This window comes from Pleurodeles waltl, chromosome 10 (genome assembly GCF_031143425.1).
Source record: "Pleurodeles waltl isolate 20211129_DDA chromosome 10, aPleWal1.hap1.20221129, whole genome shotgun sequence".
Classification (NCBI taxonomy): domain Eukaryota; kingdom Metazoa; phylum Chordata; class Amphibia; order Caudata; family Salamandridae; genus Pleurodeles; species Pleurodeles waltl.
In genome coordinates this window covers 262,635,752-262,650,715 of record NC_090449.1, presented here as the reverse complement: position 1 = coordinate 262,650,715, position 14,964 = coordinate 262,635,752, and the positions used below count along the sequence as shown (strand labels likewise).

Genomic DNA, 14,964 nt, shown 5'->3' with positions numbered 1-14,964 from the left:
GAGTGATAAAGGCGTTGCGTGGTAAATTTAATTGTGTGGTAAAAGATGCATGTTAATGGCATTGCGTGGTAAATGCTGAGTTGTAAAGGGTATTTCCCCAAGAGCTCCAGCCCACTGGGGAAATGTCAGGTTGCATAAAACAGTTTTCCGGCTCTGGTGGCAGTTGTATCCCATTCTTTGGTTTTTCAATGTTAATGATTATCACATGCCAGCTGAAAAATATTGGCTTACAATGAAGCTGTTGACGTGTGTTTGGGAATCGTGATTATGCCTGTTTCTTTACGTTCTTACTGTATTTGTGTTGAAAAAACACATTTTTTTATATAATGTTTTGCTCACAGAAAGAAAGGTAGCTGTAGGTTTGACTTGTTCTTTGTCGTGTAACTTCCCCCCTCCCACTTGAAATGCAATTGTAATCTTTTCTACAGGAAGCTATATAAAAGTGAAAGTTGTCCTGAATATGTTGAGAATAACCTTAAAAATATATAGATGCTTGATTTTTAAGGTTTATGTGGAATGATTTGCTCCAGAAGCCCCTGTGAACCTTTACTACATTTTTCAAATATGCTTTGTTTAAAAATATTTACTGGATACAGAGATTTGATAGCTCATTGTAGGGACTGTAGGACTCATTTTCTTGTCTGACCATTCAAACAAAGGATTTGAATTCACAGCCATATCAGTGGTAGTTCAGTTTTCTGACATGAACATCAAGCAATGGCACACATATTTGATGCACAAAATTAATTTTTATTGATCGGAAATCTTTGCCGCAAATGATGACACGCATAAGCCATTTACACTATATAGGTCGATTGGCAAATTATTTTAGAGCCCATTCTTTAGCTTCTGACTCCTTTGCGAAGACACTTCATTGCAGATTAACCACGATTCCTAATCAAGATGTTATTTACTAATTCCAGCTAGTTTCACAAGATTTCTCTCGTCCCAGGCGTGAAGTCAGGGATCGTCTTAGACAGGACATCCATCAAGGCATCTTGTTGGTCCTTCAAAAGAGAACACGAGATTTTAGCACAAAAGAAGCTATAGTAGAAAAGTTAAGTCGCCATTTTGCTTCTTTGTCACTGATCCATCAGATATGCAGATAACACATTTACAATTGAGTATATAGCGTCATTTATTTAACTATTTTAAACCACCTGAGCTGATTTCATATCATATCACATTATCTACATATATATGACTTTCCCATTAGCCAGTGACCACACTACTCATCGGAATTCTGAGATTACTTTAGCGCATGGCCAATTTCATTCAAGAGTTTCAATGCGGAAGTGCTATGGTTTTTAAATTGCTTTTTCATTTCATCCTGTATTCTACATTCAGTTATGCATCCTCCATCGCCTGCTGGCTATTACAGATATTAGTAGTGTGGAAGCAAAATCTTACTTAAGAAGTCAGTATCCAACTTGAGTCATGTTCAACTTATTGGCAGCTAATACATCACTGAAGAGTAATTTTCTCAATGTAGCTTTGACGATATCAAATGATTACCTCTTGATAATGCATCCCACTGTCAACATGGTAGGCAGTGTCTCATTCTTTTCTATCATCTCTTGCAGAACGCTCCTAAGTTTTAACAAGCGTTTGCAAAGCCAAGCAGCCTCGCTTTGTAAAACAAAGAATTTCCCCTGGGGTGGTCGATGTTGTGCCAAAAAAACATAATATGTAAACAATTTACACCATTATATCACTGCGAATGGTACACCATGTACAGAATTTTAAAAAGCTGAACGTTGATTCTTGTTCACCACTCTTGTCGATTATACGTTCTTCTAAATCAATGTTTGCAAACATATGGTATCAGTGGCACAGTGTTTAGGGGAAATAGTTGATGCTTATACACCTGGTGGGAACAAGGACCCTCCTTGAAATGAATACAAATAGTCCTTGTCTTCCCGTTGCTTTTTGCCCTCTATTATGGCAGGGAATGTTTCTCTTGATAAGTAGCTTGAAGGACACATATTGTTGTTTCTCATTGGTACTTGTGAAGATTTGGTGACAAATATGTGTTCAACAATCTGTATGTCATCTGTTCATTCACCATTTTCTAGTAGTTGTATATAGAGTTAAATTATGACACTTAAGTCTACATCTGGTGAAACGGGTACTAGGTGTGAGAAAAGGCCTCTTTTGCACAGGATTAGCACCCACTTTTGCCTGGTAAATAACGTAGCCTAGAAATTGTTAGTGCCAAGACCCCTTCTAACCAGGTTCTCTGGGTCAGATCTCTTCCCCCACAACCGAAAACACCTTTAGCTGCCACCATAAGACCCTAGTAAATGGTACTTAGGTACCCAGGGCAGGAAGTACTAAAGGTAGGCACCTGAGGGCAACAGCACTGATTGTGCCACATTCTAGGACCATGCATTCAGGTGCACCCAGCACTGCCACTGCAGGCTGAGTGTCCTGATGCACACCTAAAATGCAAACTTGACATGGAAGACTGCCTGTGTGCCCTGTCCACTACACACTGCAGGCAATATAGGTAAATCACCCCTCTGGCAGGCCTTCCAGGCAAAAGGCATGGTGCACTCTACTGTATGTGATGGCAGAGCTGCATGAGCAATGAGCCCCCACTGTGCCCTTGCCAAACCTTGTACGTGGTGAGTGAACAGAGCTGCTATTTTAAATGCATGTGCTGGACACTGGTCAGTACGAGTTTCACAGCTACATGATGAATCCTAAGTTGTTTGGTATCAAACAACTCAGAATGATAAATCCAAACAGGTATCAGTGTTAGAGTTATTACAAAATGTACCTAGGGGGTCACCTTAGAGGTGCCAACAGCAAGAGCTAAGTACCCTGGCATGGTAGTGACAAACAGCCTGCCTTCACCAGACACAAGTTTGCATCCCTGGGGTGAGGGCCTCTGCCCTCTGGGATTCAGAACAAAGCCCTTCCTGGGTAGAGGTGCCAATTCCCCCTCCCACAGGAATGTGCCCCTTCCTGCTGGCGAGCTTCATTGGGCTTACCGCCCTGGAAACTCAACCCCAGACCTGCTACTAGCAACAGATGGCAGCCCATTTGGAAACCCCCACTTTTGGTGGGAGCAACGGTGGGATAACTAGACAAAGAAGAGGAGGAGTAACCCCAACCTAGCATGCACCCCCCCAAGGTGCTGCAAGCGAGGTGACCAGTCCATTTCATTTCCTCCATCTTGGATGGAAGAAAAAAGCCAATCAGATATAAGGAAGTGACCTCTGCCTACTGGAGGTGGTCACTTAGTGGGTGTAGCCACCCTATGGTAGATGGCTCATTGGCCACTACCAGGTTCCCCCTAAAAACACCCACTAAATACACTATTTAATGGGAATCCCTAGACCAAGAACTCAGATTTGACGGACAGAAGAAGACCAGCAACAAGAAGAGCCAACGCACGAGAACTGTGGACCTATTGCACAAAGAAAAGGCAGCTAACCTGGCCTGCGGCACCCAGTACCAACTATCGCTCCTAAGGAACTACCGGACCACTGAAAAAACACTAAAGAACCCCAGAGGGTCATTATGCACAAAACAACTATTTTTATTAAAATTCAAAAATTTACAACTCAAAAGTACTTAACCAATTATGATGATCTTGGTCTTCAAATTTTCATAAAAATCTGAACTTTTTTTATAAATTGGTCTTGTTATTCCTTTAAGTGTGTGAGTTGCAAGATTGTCGCTGTGAGTACAACAAATGCTTTGCACTTCTCCAAGACTGGAGTAACTGCATGACCAAGGTACCATAAAAATTAGACCATTAGGTGGTCTAGTTTTTACATCTGGAAACCAAACGTGTGGTTGCCTGGACCCCTTGCACAGTGTGCCTAGCTTTGCACACTACACAGAGAGCCAGACTCCTATAGTAGGTGAAAACAACATGCAAGAACTAATGTGCCTTTCTTCCAAGGGCGAACTTTAAAAGAAAGATGAGAATTATGGCACAGACAAGTCATGTCCAATATGTGCCGCCCTCTAGTAGCTAGCCATTCCCTCATGCAGGTATATTTTAGTTGGGAGTATGCATTTTCTCATTTAGATATTTGATTAAACATAAATAGAATAATTTGATTCATGTAATTATGTTATTTACTGATAACATTGTATATGTCACCTGTGAGTTCATAATGTAACCAAATAATTCTGAGCCAGATGCGCACCCGTCCTTCGATTCACGTTAAAGTTAAGGGCAGCTACCAGGCACTGTTGGCTGGAGCTGAGCAGCTCAGCCATGCTCGAGGGCTTTGGAATTAGGGACCCACTAAACCCTGATTATTGCTGTATTGTATAATACAAACAGCCTGTGGGACCATTTCTTTCCTCAGCATCAGTTGTTTCTGCAAATGCAGTGAAATATGAATGGTAATTAAGGAGAGCATAGAGACCAGCTTTTAACAAACTAATCTAACATTTGTTGTGACACATTTAAGTTAACATTATGTAGCATCTGCCGATGGCATTTACTAACTTGAGTCACTCTTGTGAACAAGTCATGTGGAAAATCAAAGAATGAGGCTTGCAAAAGCTCCAGTGTGAAAAATAGTTCATTTTTCATCATCATATAAATCTTTATTTTGGTTAAAAACCACAAATGACATATTTACAATGCATCACAAAGGCAATAAGGTATTTCCCACAATTTCACAGTTAATAATATTAAACCAGCTCAAATGTTTCCTAAAAGTAAAATAATTTTTGAGGACGAGCACTTATTTTTCTGCATCAGACAGTTTTCCAGAGAGGGAAAAACACACAAAGGATATATAAGGAGGAAGAGAAACACAAACATATTTTAAAAAGAGAAAGCAGAAACTTGCAAGAGTGAAATATAGGAGCAAGGAGTGTCTCATAGTGGATTAGAGAAGCATAAGGTGCATTGAAGAGGGCACAGACTTGATAATCAGCACACCGACATTTGAAAGCATTGGCTGCGGGCTTCTGAGCACATCTTTGGGCACCAGCATTCAATCTTTCACAAATTAAGCTCTGTTTACATACATATAAAATTCAGATGAATAAGAAAGGATGCAAAGTGCAAGTGTAAGACCATTGTAAGGCCTACCCGTCAATGAACTTTCTCCCAAATACATTAGAGGGTTTTTGCCAACCTACAGACAATACATTCTCTTGTGCCATTCTTAAAAATTCTCCAGGTAACAACATTGTGCTTAACCTCCAGTGTGCAGCATACCGGAATAAACAATTTCCAACGAGCTATCATATATGCCGGGTACAAAAAAATGTTAATGAGCTACTATTTCCTTGGTCACAGTGCAAGCAGGGAAGATATTTGAGAAGGCTTCTGTACCACAGCCTATCGAACAGAAACAATTTATAGACAGAATGTCATTTCTAATCTGTAAGAATACCTGAATCACCCCCACCCCCCCCCTCCGGAGCATGACTACATCTAAAAAGTGCTCAAAGGAAAAAATAAACTGAAACTTGAAGAAAATTGGGACATATGGCGAACCGTCATGGCCATGTGGATGTAATCCACGAAGGGTCCGCTGTGCACATCACAGGCTGGGAAAATAGTGGCTCGTAAAGTCCAGATTTGCTTCATAAGTGACAGAACAGACCATCAGAACCTATGGAGATGCGGGCGACGTGGTGAACAATTGCCAGTGAGAGAGCGTAGTTTAAATATTACATACCTTAGATGTGAAATGCTTATATTTAACAAAGCTGCACTAATAATCATAAAATATTATTCGTTTGGATGTTTTCTAAACATACTTATAGGTGTGAAGAAATTATTGTACACATATACTAATGTCGACAATAAGAAATAATTGCTTGCATTATGATTAATTGAATATGTTAACACCTACGAAGATTGCGTATATTAGAATCCATAAGTCTTAAGTTAGCGTGAGCTGAAAACTTAGCTGTATAACTCGCATATTAAAGCATATTTTTCTGTTTCTACAGTGTGCTGACTCGCAAAAGGCCATGACCCAGCATGTATTATTTCTTTGTTTTATGTTGCAAGTTAAGGATTATTCTCACCCGCATGCTAGCTGTTTAGTATAAGTTTTATGCGTTTTGCAACAAAATTTGAAACATCCAAGGACAATCGACCATGGAAAAGAGAACTTTTGACCCGAAGAACGTGCCAGAGAATGAAGTAACGCCGGATATGCCACCTACGAAAAACGTCAATTATGAAGACCAATGAAAGTGTTATAAATTATGGTGGGGTGACAATTGTATTACTTAATGTATAATTTGATAGGTTAGAGATAGTGGGGTATAGCGACTATCCAATAGAATTTTGGGGGAAGGTATTGCGAAAAAAGGATAAAAACCCATGACACAGAAGACTTAAGAGAACTAGGTAGGGAATGATATTGATTGCATCCAGAAACTCTGTCACTCTGTTTGGTGATTTGAGACTTGAAATAAACCATCCTTATCCATAGACTGCCCATTTACACTTTTCCTCCTTATGAGGGAAGTGTCCCCTGTCCCTTAGATGAGATAGATTGATGGCGATCTAACTGATGTCCTGAAGACGAAGACTGATCCTGTATGCTGACTCATTACGAGGAGGGTAATTATGACAACTGCTATTGTAATTCGTCTATCTGCTTTTCCTTTCTAGGTGCCAACTGCTGTATTTTTGGATAGAGACCCTAGTCAGATGTTTTCTAAATTAGTGTTCTAAATTGTTTTGCATGAAGTCCAACATGCTGATGCTAATTAGTGGCTAGATTATGCATTCACCTTGACTGACACAACTGACGTGACCAACGTTGTGCTGTGCTGAACTGAGACGTATATGGGGTTCTATGCATTCCGATCTGTGTATCTCTTACATTGGTGCTTTATGTTTGTGATCTTACATTGTCAAAATCTTATCACAGTTGCCATATTGTGACTATGCTCTTTTGCTTCTTGGTTTTGAGATTAATACTCTTATTATTAGATTGTAATCAATAGGGAATAAAATTCACAAAACTCCAATAAAGGTGTGGTTATTCATGACTGAAAGGTCATGGTTGCGCCAACAGTTTAATCAATGTCTAAAGAGAAGTATATTGTGGTGATATATGTTGATAATATCATTGATATATTGCTTGACATATTGATCAGCTATCTCGCTCTACGGTGTCTCACTACTGGGTCAAAAGATTCATCGGCCTAAAACGAGTCCTAATGTGTATGAATTGACATAGAGGGATGCGTTAGCAGTTCTGGTACCAGAGCGACGGTTTGGCCCTTGGGGGCCCTAGGACGGAGATTCATTGTTTAATTTGTTTTTCTGTGATAATGCAATTTGGAAGTATGATGGGTTTCTAAGTTCACAATGGCTTTCCCGGGATCTCGGAGCCTGCCTAAATGAATTGGGAATGTTCTCGGTGCCATAGAGTGTGTGGTTAGGGTCTCTGCGCTTGCCTCAGCTTATGCATTTTGCAGGTGATTGCGAAAACATTTGTGTGCATTTAGGCCAAATTTAGTGTTGTTTAGTAGGAGTGGGCGTACTCCACAGTATGAGAGTAGGGAAGTCGGCGTACTTCATGTGAATGTAGTGCTTGTTGCTCAAAATTATCCACGTGGTTGGTTGTTGTGTACGGACCTGTCGAGGTCTAAGACTCTGGAGTATGAAGATAAATGTGGTATATGTTGTAATCTGTGCGGTTTAATAGGTCAATCGGGCGTGGTTGACAAGTCGAGTTTGAGCTATAATGTGTGTATGAAACCTTCGATGGAGATTTGACAAATTCTAAAGTGCACTAGAAGGAGACATTGACAAGTCGAGAGTAGAATTTGCGGGTCGAATTCTGCTTGCGTATGCGGGAACTGATAAGGAGAGAGTAGCGGCTGAGGCTTCAAGTGAAATCTCTGTAAAGTTCTGAAGCGAATGTGTCACCCTTCCTGTAGTAAACCGACAGATTTGTGTTGTCATTTTTAAGGTGCTCGCAATAATTTGCATTAGTCTGTGTGAGTTGTAGGGGTTCAGTGAGGAGCGGACAAGCCGCAAGACTTTGTCAGCTGCAGTGTGTGTGAGTGTGACGTCAGTGGTGCTGCGCTGAGATAGGTCAGATGTCGAGAGGGGTCGCGCACGGATTGGCTGCCGTCCGTGAGAGGCAATAGGTTGAGAAAGGCAGGTGAAGAGTATCTTGGGAACTAAGCCATTTCTGATTAAAACGAAATAAGAGAATTGCAAAAATGAATTTTGTCAAAGCATTCAAGAGCGCTTTAAAGGGAGATGTATATATTGTTGCAACTGATGGGAACCCTACACCACCTGAGGGCACACCAGCCTATACGGTTATGGAAGAAAAAGGTGTTGCGCCTTGTTTATGGATGAAACAGTGGCGCAAATTAACAGAGAAAGAAGGGTGTCTAGCGTTCCCAGAACATGGGACGTTTAACCCAAAGGTACTAGAAAATCTAACGTGGATGTTAAGTACGCAGAAACCACCTCCAAGACCGGCACAGTATGAGGCTTTGGCGATTTGGGATTTGATGGCTCTTAAACATAGACAAGAAAGGTTTCAGAGAAGACTGAGAAGGGCAGAAAAATCATATGCAGAGGCTAGGTGGGACAATGAGAGCAAAATGTGGAGACGGGGTATTGTAGACGGGTTGAAGTTATTCCCAGCGATAACTCAGGGAGAAGAAACGCAGGGAAAGAAAGCCTCCTGTAAAACCGACCAAGAATCAGGCAAATCTAAAGAAAATAAAAGATCCTGGGAAGAGGAAGATGATTCAGATGATGAGGAATTTATGGATAGATTGTTACACGATCGCCCGCCACCATATGCGGTGAGCGACAGTGCTCCAAGTACTAGTCTGGATCCTGGGAAAAGGGAGTTACTGATACGGTAAAGACTAGTGATACAGCTTTGACACAGAATGGTGACAGTGTACCCACTGCACCGGATATGCCGATACAGTTTCAGCCTCCAACACAGATAAAGAGAATCTACCCTGATGTCCCAGTGCTTGAGACTACTACGAATTTGATAGTGCCGCCGGATCCGATATACACAAAGCCAAAGCTAATACAGATTGAATCAACTCCGAAATTAATGTCTCAACCACAACCACAGTTAATACCAGGGTATAACCCTGTAGCGGGACCACCGTTAGTACCTGTTCCGGGTACCTTGGAACAGACCTATGGAGTTGCTGCTCCAAGAAGTCTGGGTCCGGGTCAGACACCTGCCGCCATGTCGTTACCCATTACTGTCGGTCCCCCAGTGCCATTATATGCACAAGGTAAAGCAGGGGTGTGTGACCAGGGAGTGATGACTCAGGAGGCGATAAGAGGAGGGTCCATGGGAACTCAGACAATGGCCCCTGGAGAACAAGTAAATGAACCACCAAGACCCTTGATGGACCTTAGTCCAGTAGGAGCACCTCTTGAAGCAATGCGTCAAGCAGGATTGGGAGTTTTAACTCCGCAAACCATGAGTACGAATACCTCACATTCTCCAATGATACATGCAGGGAACATTTCACTGCAGGGTTTTACAGTTCAACAGTTAAAGGAATGGTTAGAAAAAACTTATACTTCACAGAAGACTGCAGTGACTACAGTTGAACCTGAGAAAGAAAAACAAGATGAATACCTGAACTTTGTACGACTAGGGGCAGAAGCTGCAGAGTTAGTGGAAGGAACAATGGGAGTAAATAGATTGGAATCATACACAGAGGCAGAACTAAGATACTTGTGCCCCAAGATTACCAAGGAAGTAGGCAAAGTACATCAGAGATTAGTGAACTTAGCAGACAAATACAAAATCGATATCGGAAACACTAAGCATTTGAAAAGAAGTTACAGATTAGATTTTGACTCAAAAGATTTTGAACATATGAGATCTGCAGACATGAAGGCACATTTGAGAGAACTGTTGCAAAGTGCACAGATTTGGGGTGCATTGGAGAAATGGGAAGGCCGATGGGCAAAGAAAAGAGATAAGGGAAAGGGTGATAGTCCAGGGTCTAGTCAAGCCAGGACCTCACCTGATTTGGAATCGGTAAAAATATTACCTATGAGAGAGACAGCTGGTGGTGTTTTAGTACATGTGCCATGGACTAGAGGAGATATTACTAATGATTATCCTAGATTGAGGGAGAAGCCGATCGAGTGGTATCAACAAACGGACAGGTTTGTGAAACTTGCAAAATGTCTTTGGGAGGACTTAAATACCTTGTTTGAGATCATTGTTCCACCTGATTTGTGGCTCGAGTGCAAGAGAGGGGTAGATTGGCCGACGAAGGAGCCGGCGAGAGATAAGGTAACCGGAGCACCTTTAGAGGAGGTGATGAAATATTATCATAAAGTGATTGAGTTTTTTAAACAAAAGGTGTCGCCGAAAGTTACTGATTGGCAGAAAATCGACCGGACCTCTCAAGAGGTTAAAGAGTCAATGCATGCTCATTACGAGAGATTGTTGAAAGCTTTCAAGCATTACAGTGGTACAGAGACTATCGAACCAAAGGATATGAATCACCTTGTGTTTAGATTCGTCGAAGGATTGAGACCGGAGGTTAGTCAAATGATTAAGAATCATTTGATTTGTTGGCAAGCTAAACCGATTGATGAGGTATTGCAGTATGCAAAGTACTGTAGTGATGAGATTGAGATTAAGCAGAAAAAGTTGAAGGAAATGGTGATGGTGATGCAGATAAGGGCTGCACAGGCTGGAATACAGGGAAATGGAGTTCAGCAGATGATACAACAACAACCGCAAATGAATGGTGTGTTTCAGGCACAGCCGAGAGGCCGAAGTCGAGGGTTTGTGAACCGCGGTTTAGACATGAATAACGTTGTTATTCAAAATGATGTTCAAGGAGTGAAAAAGATGTCACCATGTCACGCGTGCGGGGGCGTGGGGCACTGGAAACGGGAATGTCCGAATATGGTGCAGGATGGTGAAGTTCAGCAAAGCACTAACGTTGGTACCTTACAAAATTCATGAGGCTTAAAAATAAGACATCAAAACCCGAATTTTCAGAATAATCTGGTACAAATGCAAGGGGTACAGCCCATGCAGCAGATGCAAATGCCACATTTCCAGTCAATACAAATGCAACCAGTGCAACAGCAGATTCCCATGGTGCCTAGACAGCAAATGCAATTACCAATGGCTCCGATGGGACAGCAACAGGTGATGCTTCCTCAGCAGGTCACAGGTCACAGGTCAGGTAACAAATCAAAACAACACTGTACAACAGTTTCCATTACGAGGAGAAAATGGCATGAATGAGGACTGGTCAGATGATAGTTCAGACAGTGAAGAGTGCAGGCTTGCAGCATCCCTAGAGGTGGATCAGAGAGGCCCATATGTAGAGGGAAAGGTGATGGGCTATAAGGTTTCATTCTTGGTTGACACAGGAGCTACATGCTCTACAGTTCGAAGTACAGAAGTCCCAAGATTGCCTCTCTCGGGGCGTACTATACGAGTGGTCGGAGTAGCAAATCGGTATTTGACTAACCCGATTACCGATCCGGTACAAGTTGAAATTGGCAACTTCCAAGGGCTACATAGATTTGTTGTATGTGATTCAAGTCCAGTATCTCTACTGGGAAGGGACTTACTCTGTAAAACAAAATGTTCAATTACCTGTTCCAACGATGGGATTGAAGTACAGACAAATAGTGACGATGAGGGAGATGAAAGTCAATTTATAGAGGAAGAAACAGGGACAAATGAAGACTACCCTTTGATTACTCTATTCCCAATGCATACTTTGATTGATCTACCTGTCGAACTGCAAGGAACAGTAACAGAGAAAGTGTTGGATTTGACCGGGAAAGAAGTAGGATTAATAAAGGGAGTGGGACCAGTCAAAGTTCAGATAAAACCGAATGCAGTGTTCCCACAGGTGCCACAATATTACATGACCCAAGATGTCCTCATTGAAGTGTCACAAATAATTGCAGACTTTCTTAGACAGGGAGTCCTGAAAGAGGTCTTGAGCATTCCATGTAACTCTCCCATAATGGGTTTAAAGAAGCCCTGTGGAAAAGTTCGAATTGTGCAAGACTTGAGAAAGATACATTAAATTGTGATAAAATGTTGCCCGTGGTACCTAACCCAGCAGTAATAATGTTCCAAGTTCCTTGTGACGCTGAGTGGTTTACCGTAGTAGACCTATCACAAGCCTTCTTTTCGATACCTCTTCATGAGGACAGCCAATTTTTGTTCAGTTTCAAATTCCTGGATTAGGTGTACAGTTGGTGCAGAATTCCTCAAGGGTTCTCAGAGTCACCATCCATCTTCAATCAGATATTGAAAAAGGATTTGGAACCTCTTGTGCTGCCTTTCAATTCAACTCTTGTGCAGTACATTGATGATTTGCTAATTGCATCCAAAACCAGAGACAGTTGTAAATACGATACCATTGCATTACTAAATCATCTGGGAAAGAATGGACACAAGGTGTCACCCAGAAAGTTACAATATTGTCAGAAAGAAGTAAAATACTTGGGACATTTGATTGAGAAAGGGTCCAGAAGAATATCAAAAGAAAGGATAACAGCTGTTTTGCAAATGAATCCCCCAACAACAAAAAGAGATTTTAGGATGTTTTTGGGAATGGTGGGCTACTGTTGCCAGTGGATACCCAACTTCTCAAACATTTCGAAACCCTTGATAAAATTGACAGGTAAAGAAATCAAGGATGAGCCATATACTATAACCCTATCAAAAGAAGAACTTGAGTCATTTTTGGAGTTAAGAGAATGCATGTGCAGGGCACCAGCACTAGGAATGCCAAACTACGAGAAACCTTTTCTGTTGTTTTGTCATGAACGTGATGCTTGTTCTTTGTCTGTCTTACCACAGGTCCACAGAGATGCAAATCGCCCTGTAGCATATTTTTCAGCTACCTTGGACCCTGTCGCAGCAGCCTTACCGGGTTGTTTGCGTGCAGTTTGAGCAGTTGGTCAAAGCCTTTTACAATGTGAAGGCATAGTCATGGGATACCCTCTGACAGTAATGGTTCCACATTCAGTTGAAATTCTGCTGACACGAACTAAGACACAGCACATGACAAATGCACGTCTCACTAAGTATGAGACGATCATACTGGGGTCGCCTAATGTCACTCTTAGAAGATGCACTGTTCTGAACCCGGCAACTTTGCTTCCGAATGAAAATACTGAAATTAAAGATGGGGAAGAATTTGAACATGATTGTCTTGAGGTGACTGAGTTGTACACCAAGCCTCGTCCAGATATTCAGGACACTCAATTGAAAGAAAATGATTGCATCATGTTTGTCGATGGGTCCTGTCTAAGAGATTCTGCAGGAACCCTGAGAGCTGGTTACGCGGTATGTACCATAACTGGCATTGTCGAAGCCTCCTGGCTCGAGAAAGTGTTCTTAGCACAAGTGGCAGAATTAATCGCCCTTACTAAGGCATGCCACGCAGCTGTAAATTTGAAAGTCACTATCTATACTGACAGCAGATACGGATTCGGAATTGTGCATGATTTTGGCCAACTTTGGTCACAGAGAGCTTTTATGACCTCCTCTGGTTCTCCTGTGAAAAACGGTGAACAAATAAGAGATTTGTTACACGCCATTCAGTTACCTCTCGAAATTGCCGTGGTGAAGTGTAGTGCTCACATCAGATCACAAGATTTTGTGTCTATGGGAAACGGCTATGCAGATCAAGTCGCAAGATTTTGTGCATTGAACTGTATATCGTTCAAGGAACAATGGGAATTGTTACCACAATCGGAGAATGATACGTGTTTAAACCTAGCATTACGGGTGGTTGACACTTTAGATGAACTAAAAACATTACAAGGTCGTGCGAGCAAGGAAGAAAAACGTTCTTGGCAAAGAATGCAATGTGTACAAAGAGCCGATGATCTATGGGTTTCAGAGGAAAGAAAATTAGTCTTGCCAAATAGCCTTTTGTCACAGTTTGCCCGGCTCTATCATGGGCAGGCACATCTGGGAAGAGATGCCATGATCAGATCCTTTAAGATTGATTGGTTTAATCCAAAATTCAGCCGCGGAAATCACTTGCCACAGGTGCGTCATCTGTCAACAGATGAATGCTGGGAAAGGAACTGTGGTAACTTTGAGCCACATTGGGAGAGCTGGAGGTCCATTCAACAAAATGCAAATGGATTTTATCGAAATACCTGTTTGTGGAGGATTGAAGTACGTGTTGGTGATTGTGTGTGTTTTTCAGTCATTGGATTGAGGCATATCCCACACGTAGGAATGACAGTCTTACAGTTGCACAACTACTACTCAGGGAACTGATACCAAGATTCGGGTTTCCGGTTTCTATAGAATCAGATAGGGGTAGACACTTCGACAATGAGGTGATTAAACTTCTGTGTGCCGCACTCAACATTGAACAAAAGCTGCATTGTAGCTATCGTCCTGAAGCAACAGGATTAGTAGAACAGATGAATGGTACTTTGAAATCAAGGATGGCAAAAATGTGCGCAGCAACTAATATGAAGTGGCCAAATGCCTTACCTCTAGTGCTGATGTCAATGAGAAACACCCCAGACAAGAAAACGGGACTGTCCCCCAATGAAATCCTCATGGGCCGAGCTATGAGATCACCAGCAGTACCTGCAAATGCACTAGTGAATATTACAGATGATATGGTGTTGGATTACTGCAAAGGTTTGGCTGACGTGATTCGCTCTTTTTCTCACCAGGTGGAAGTTAACACGTTGCCGCCGATTGGCCATCCAGGCCACTCTCTACAAGCCGGTGATTGGTTGGTTGTCAAGAAGCAAGTTAGAAAATCGTGTCTAGAACCACGTTGGAAAGGACCATATCAAGTAATATTGACAACTACTACCGCTGTAAAGTGTGCCGGGGTTCCCAACTGGATACATGCCAGTCACACAAAAAAGGTAACGTGTCCTGTTGAAGAGGAACTTGAAGTTTCCAGCACAGCAACTTTAGAGGGAGAAGTCTCAGGGTCAGAGAACAGTCAAGAAGGAACTGAGACTACAGG

At 41.9% G+C, this 14,964-nt stretch overlaps 1 protein-coding gene across 2 annotated transcripts in view; it reads right to left on the bottom strand.

Annotated features, from left to right (window-relative positions):
- Window positions 1-729: 729 nt before the first annotated feature.
- LOC138260744 (hemoglobin subunit beta-like) overlaps window positions 730-14,964 on the bottom strand; it is a 154,585-nt gene continuing 140,350 nt past the window's right edge. For both annotated transcript variants that reach the window (XM_069209215.1, XM_069209216.1), the window contains one exon: window positions 730-1,007. In XM_069209215.1, the coding sequence (XP_069065316.1) occupies window positions 989-1,007 (19 nt within the window). In that variant the 3' untranslated portion in view covers window positions 730-988. The remainder of the gene's footprint in view (window positions 1,008-14,964) is intronic.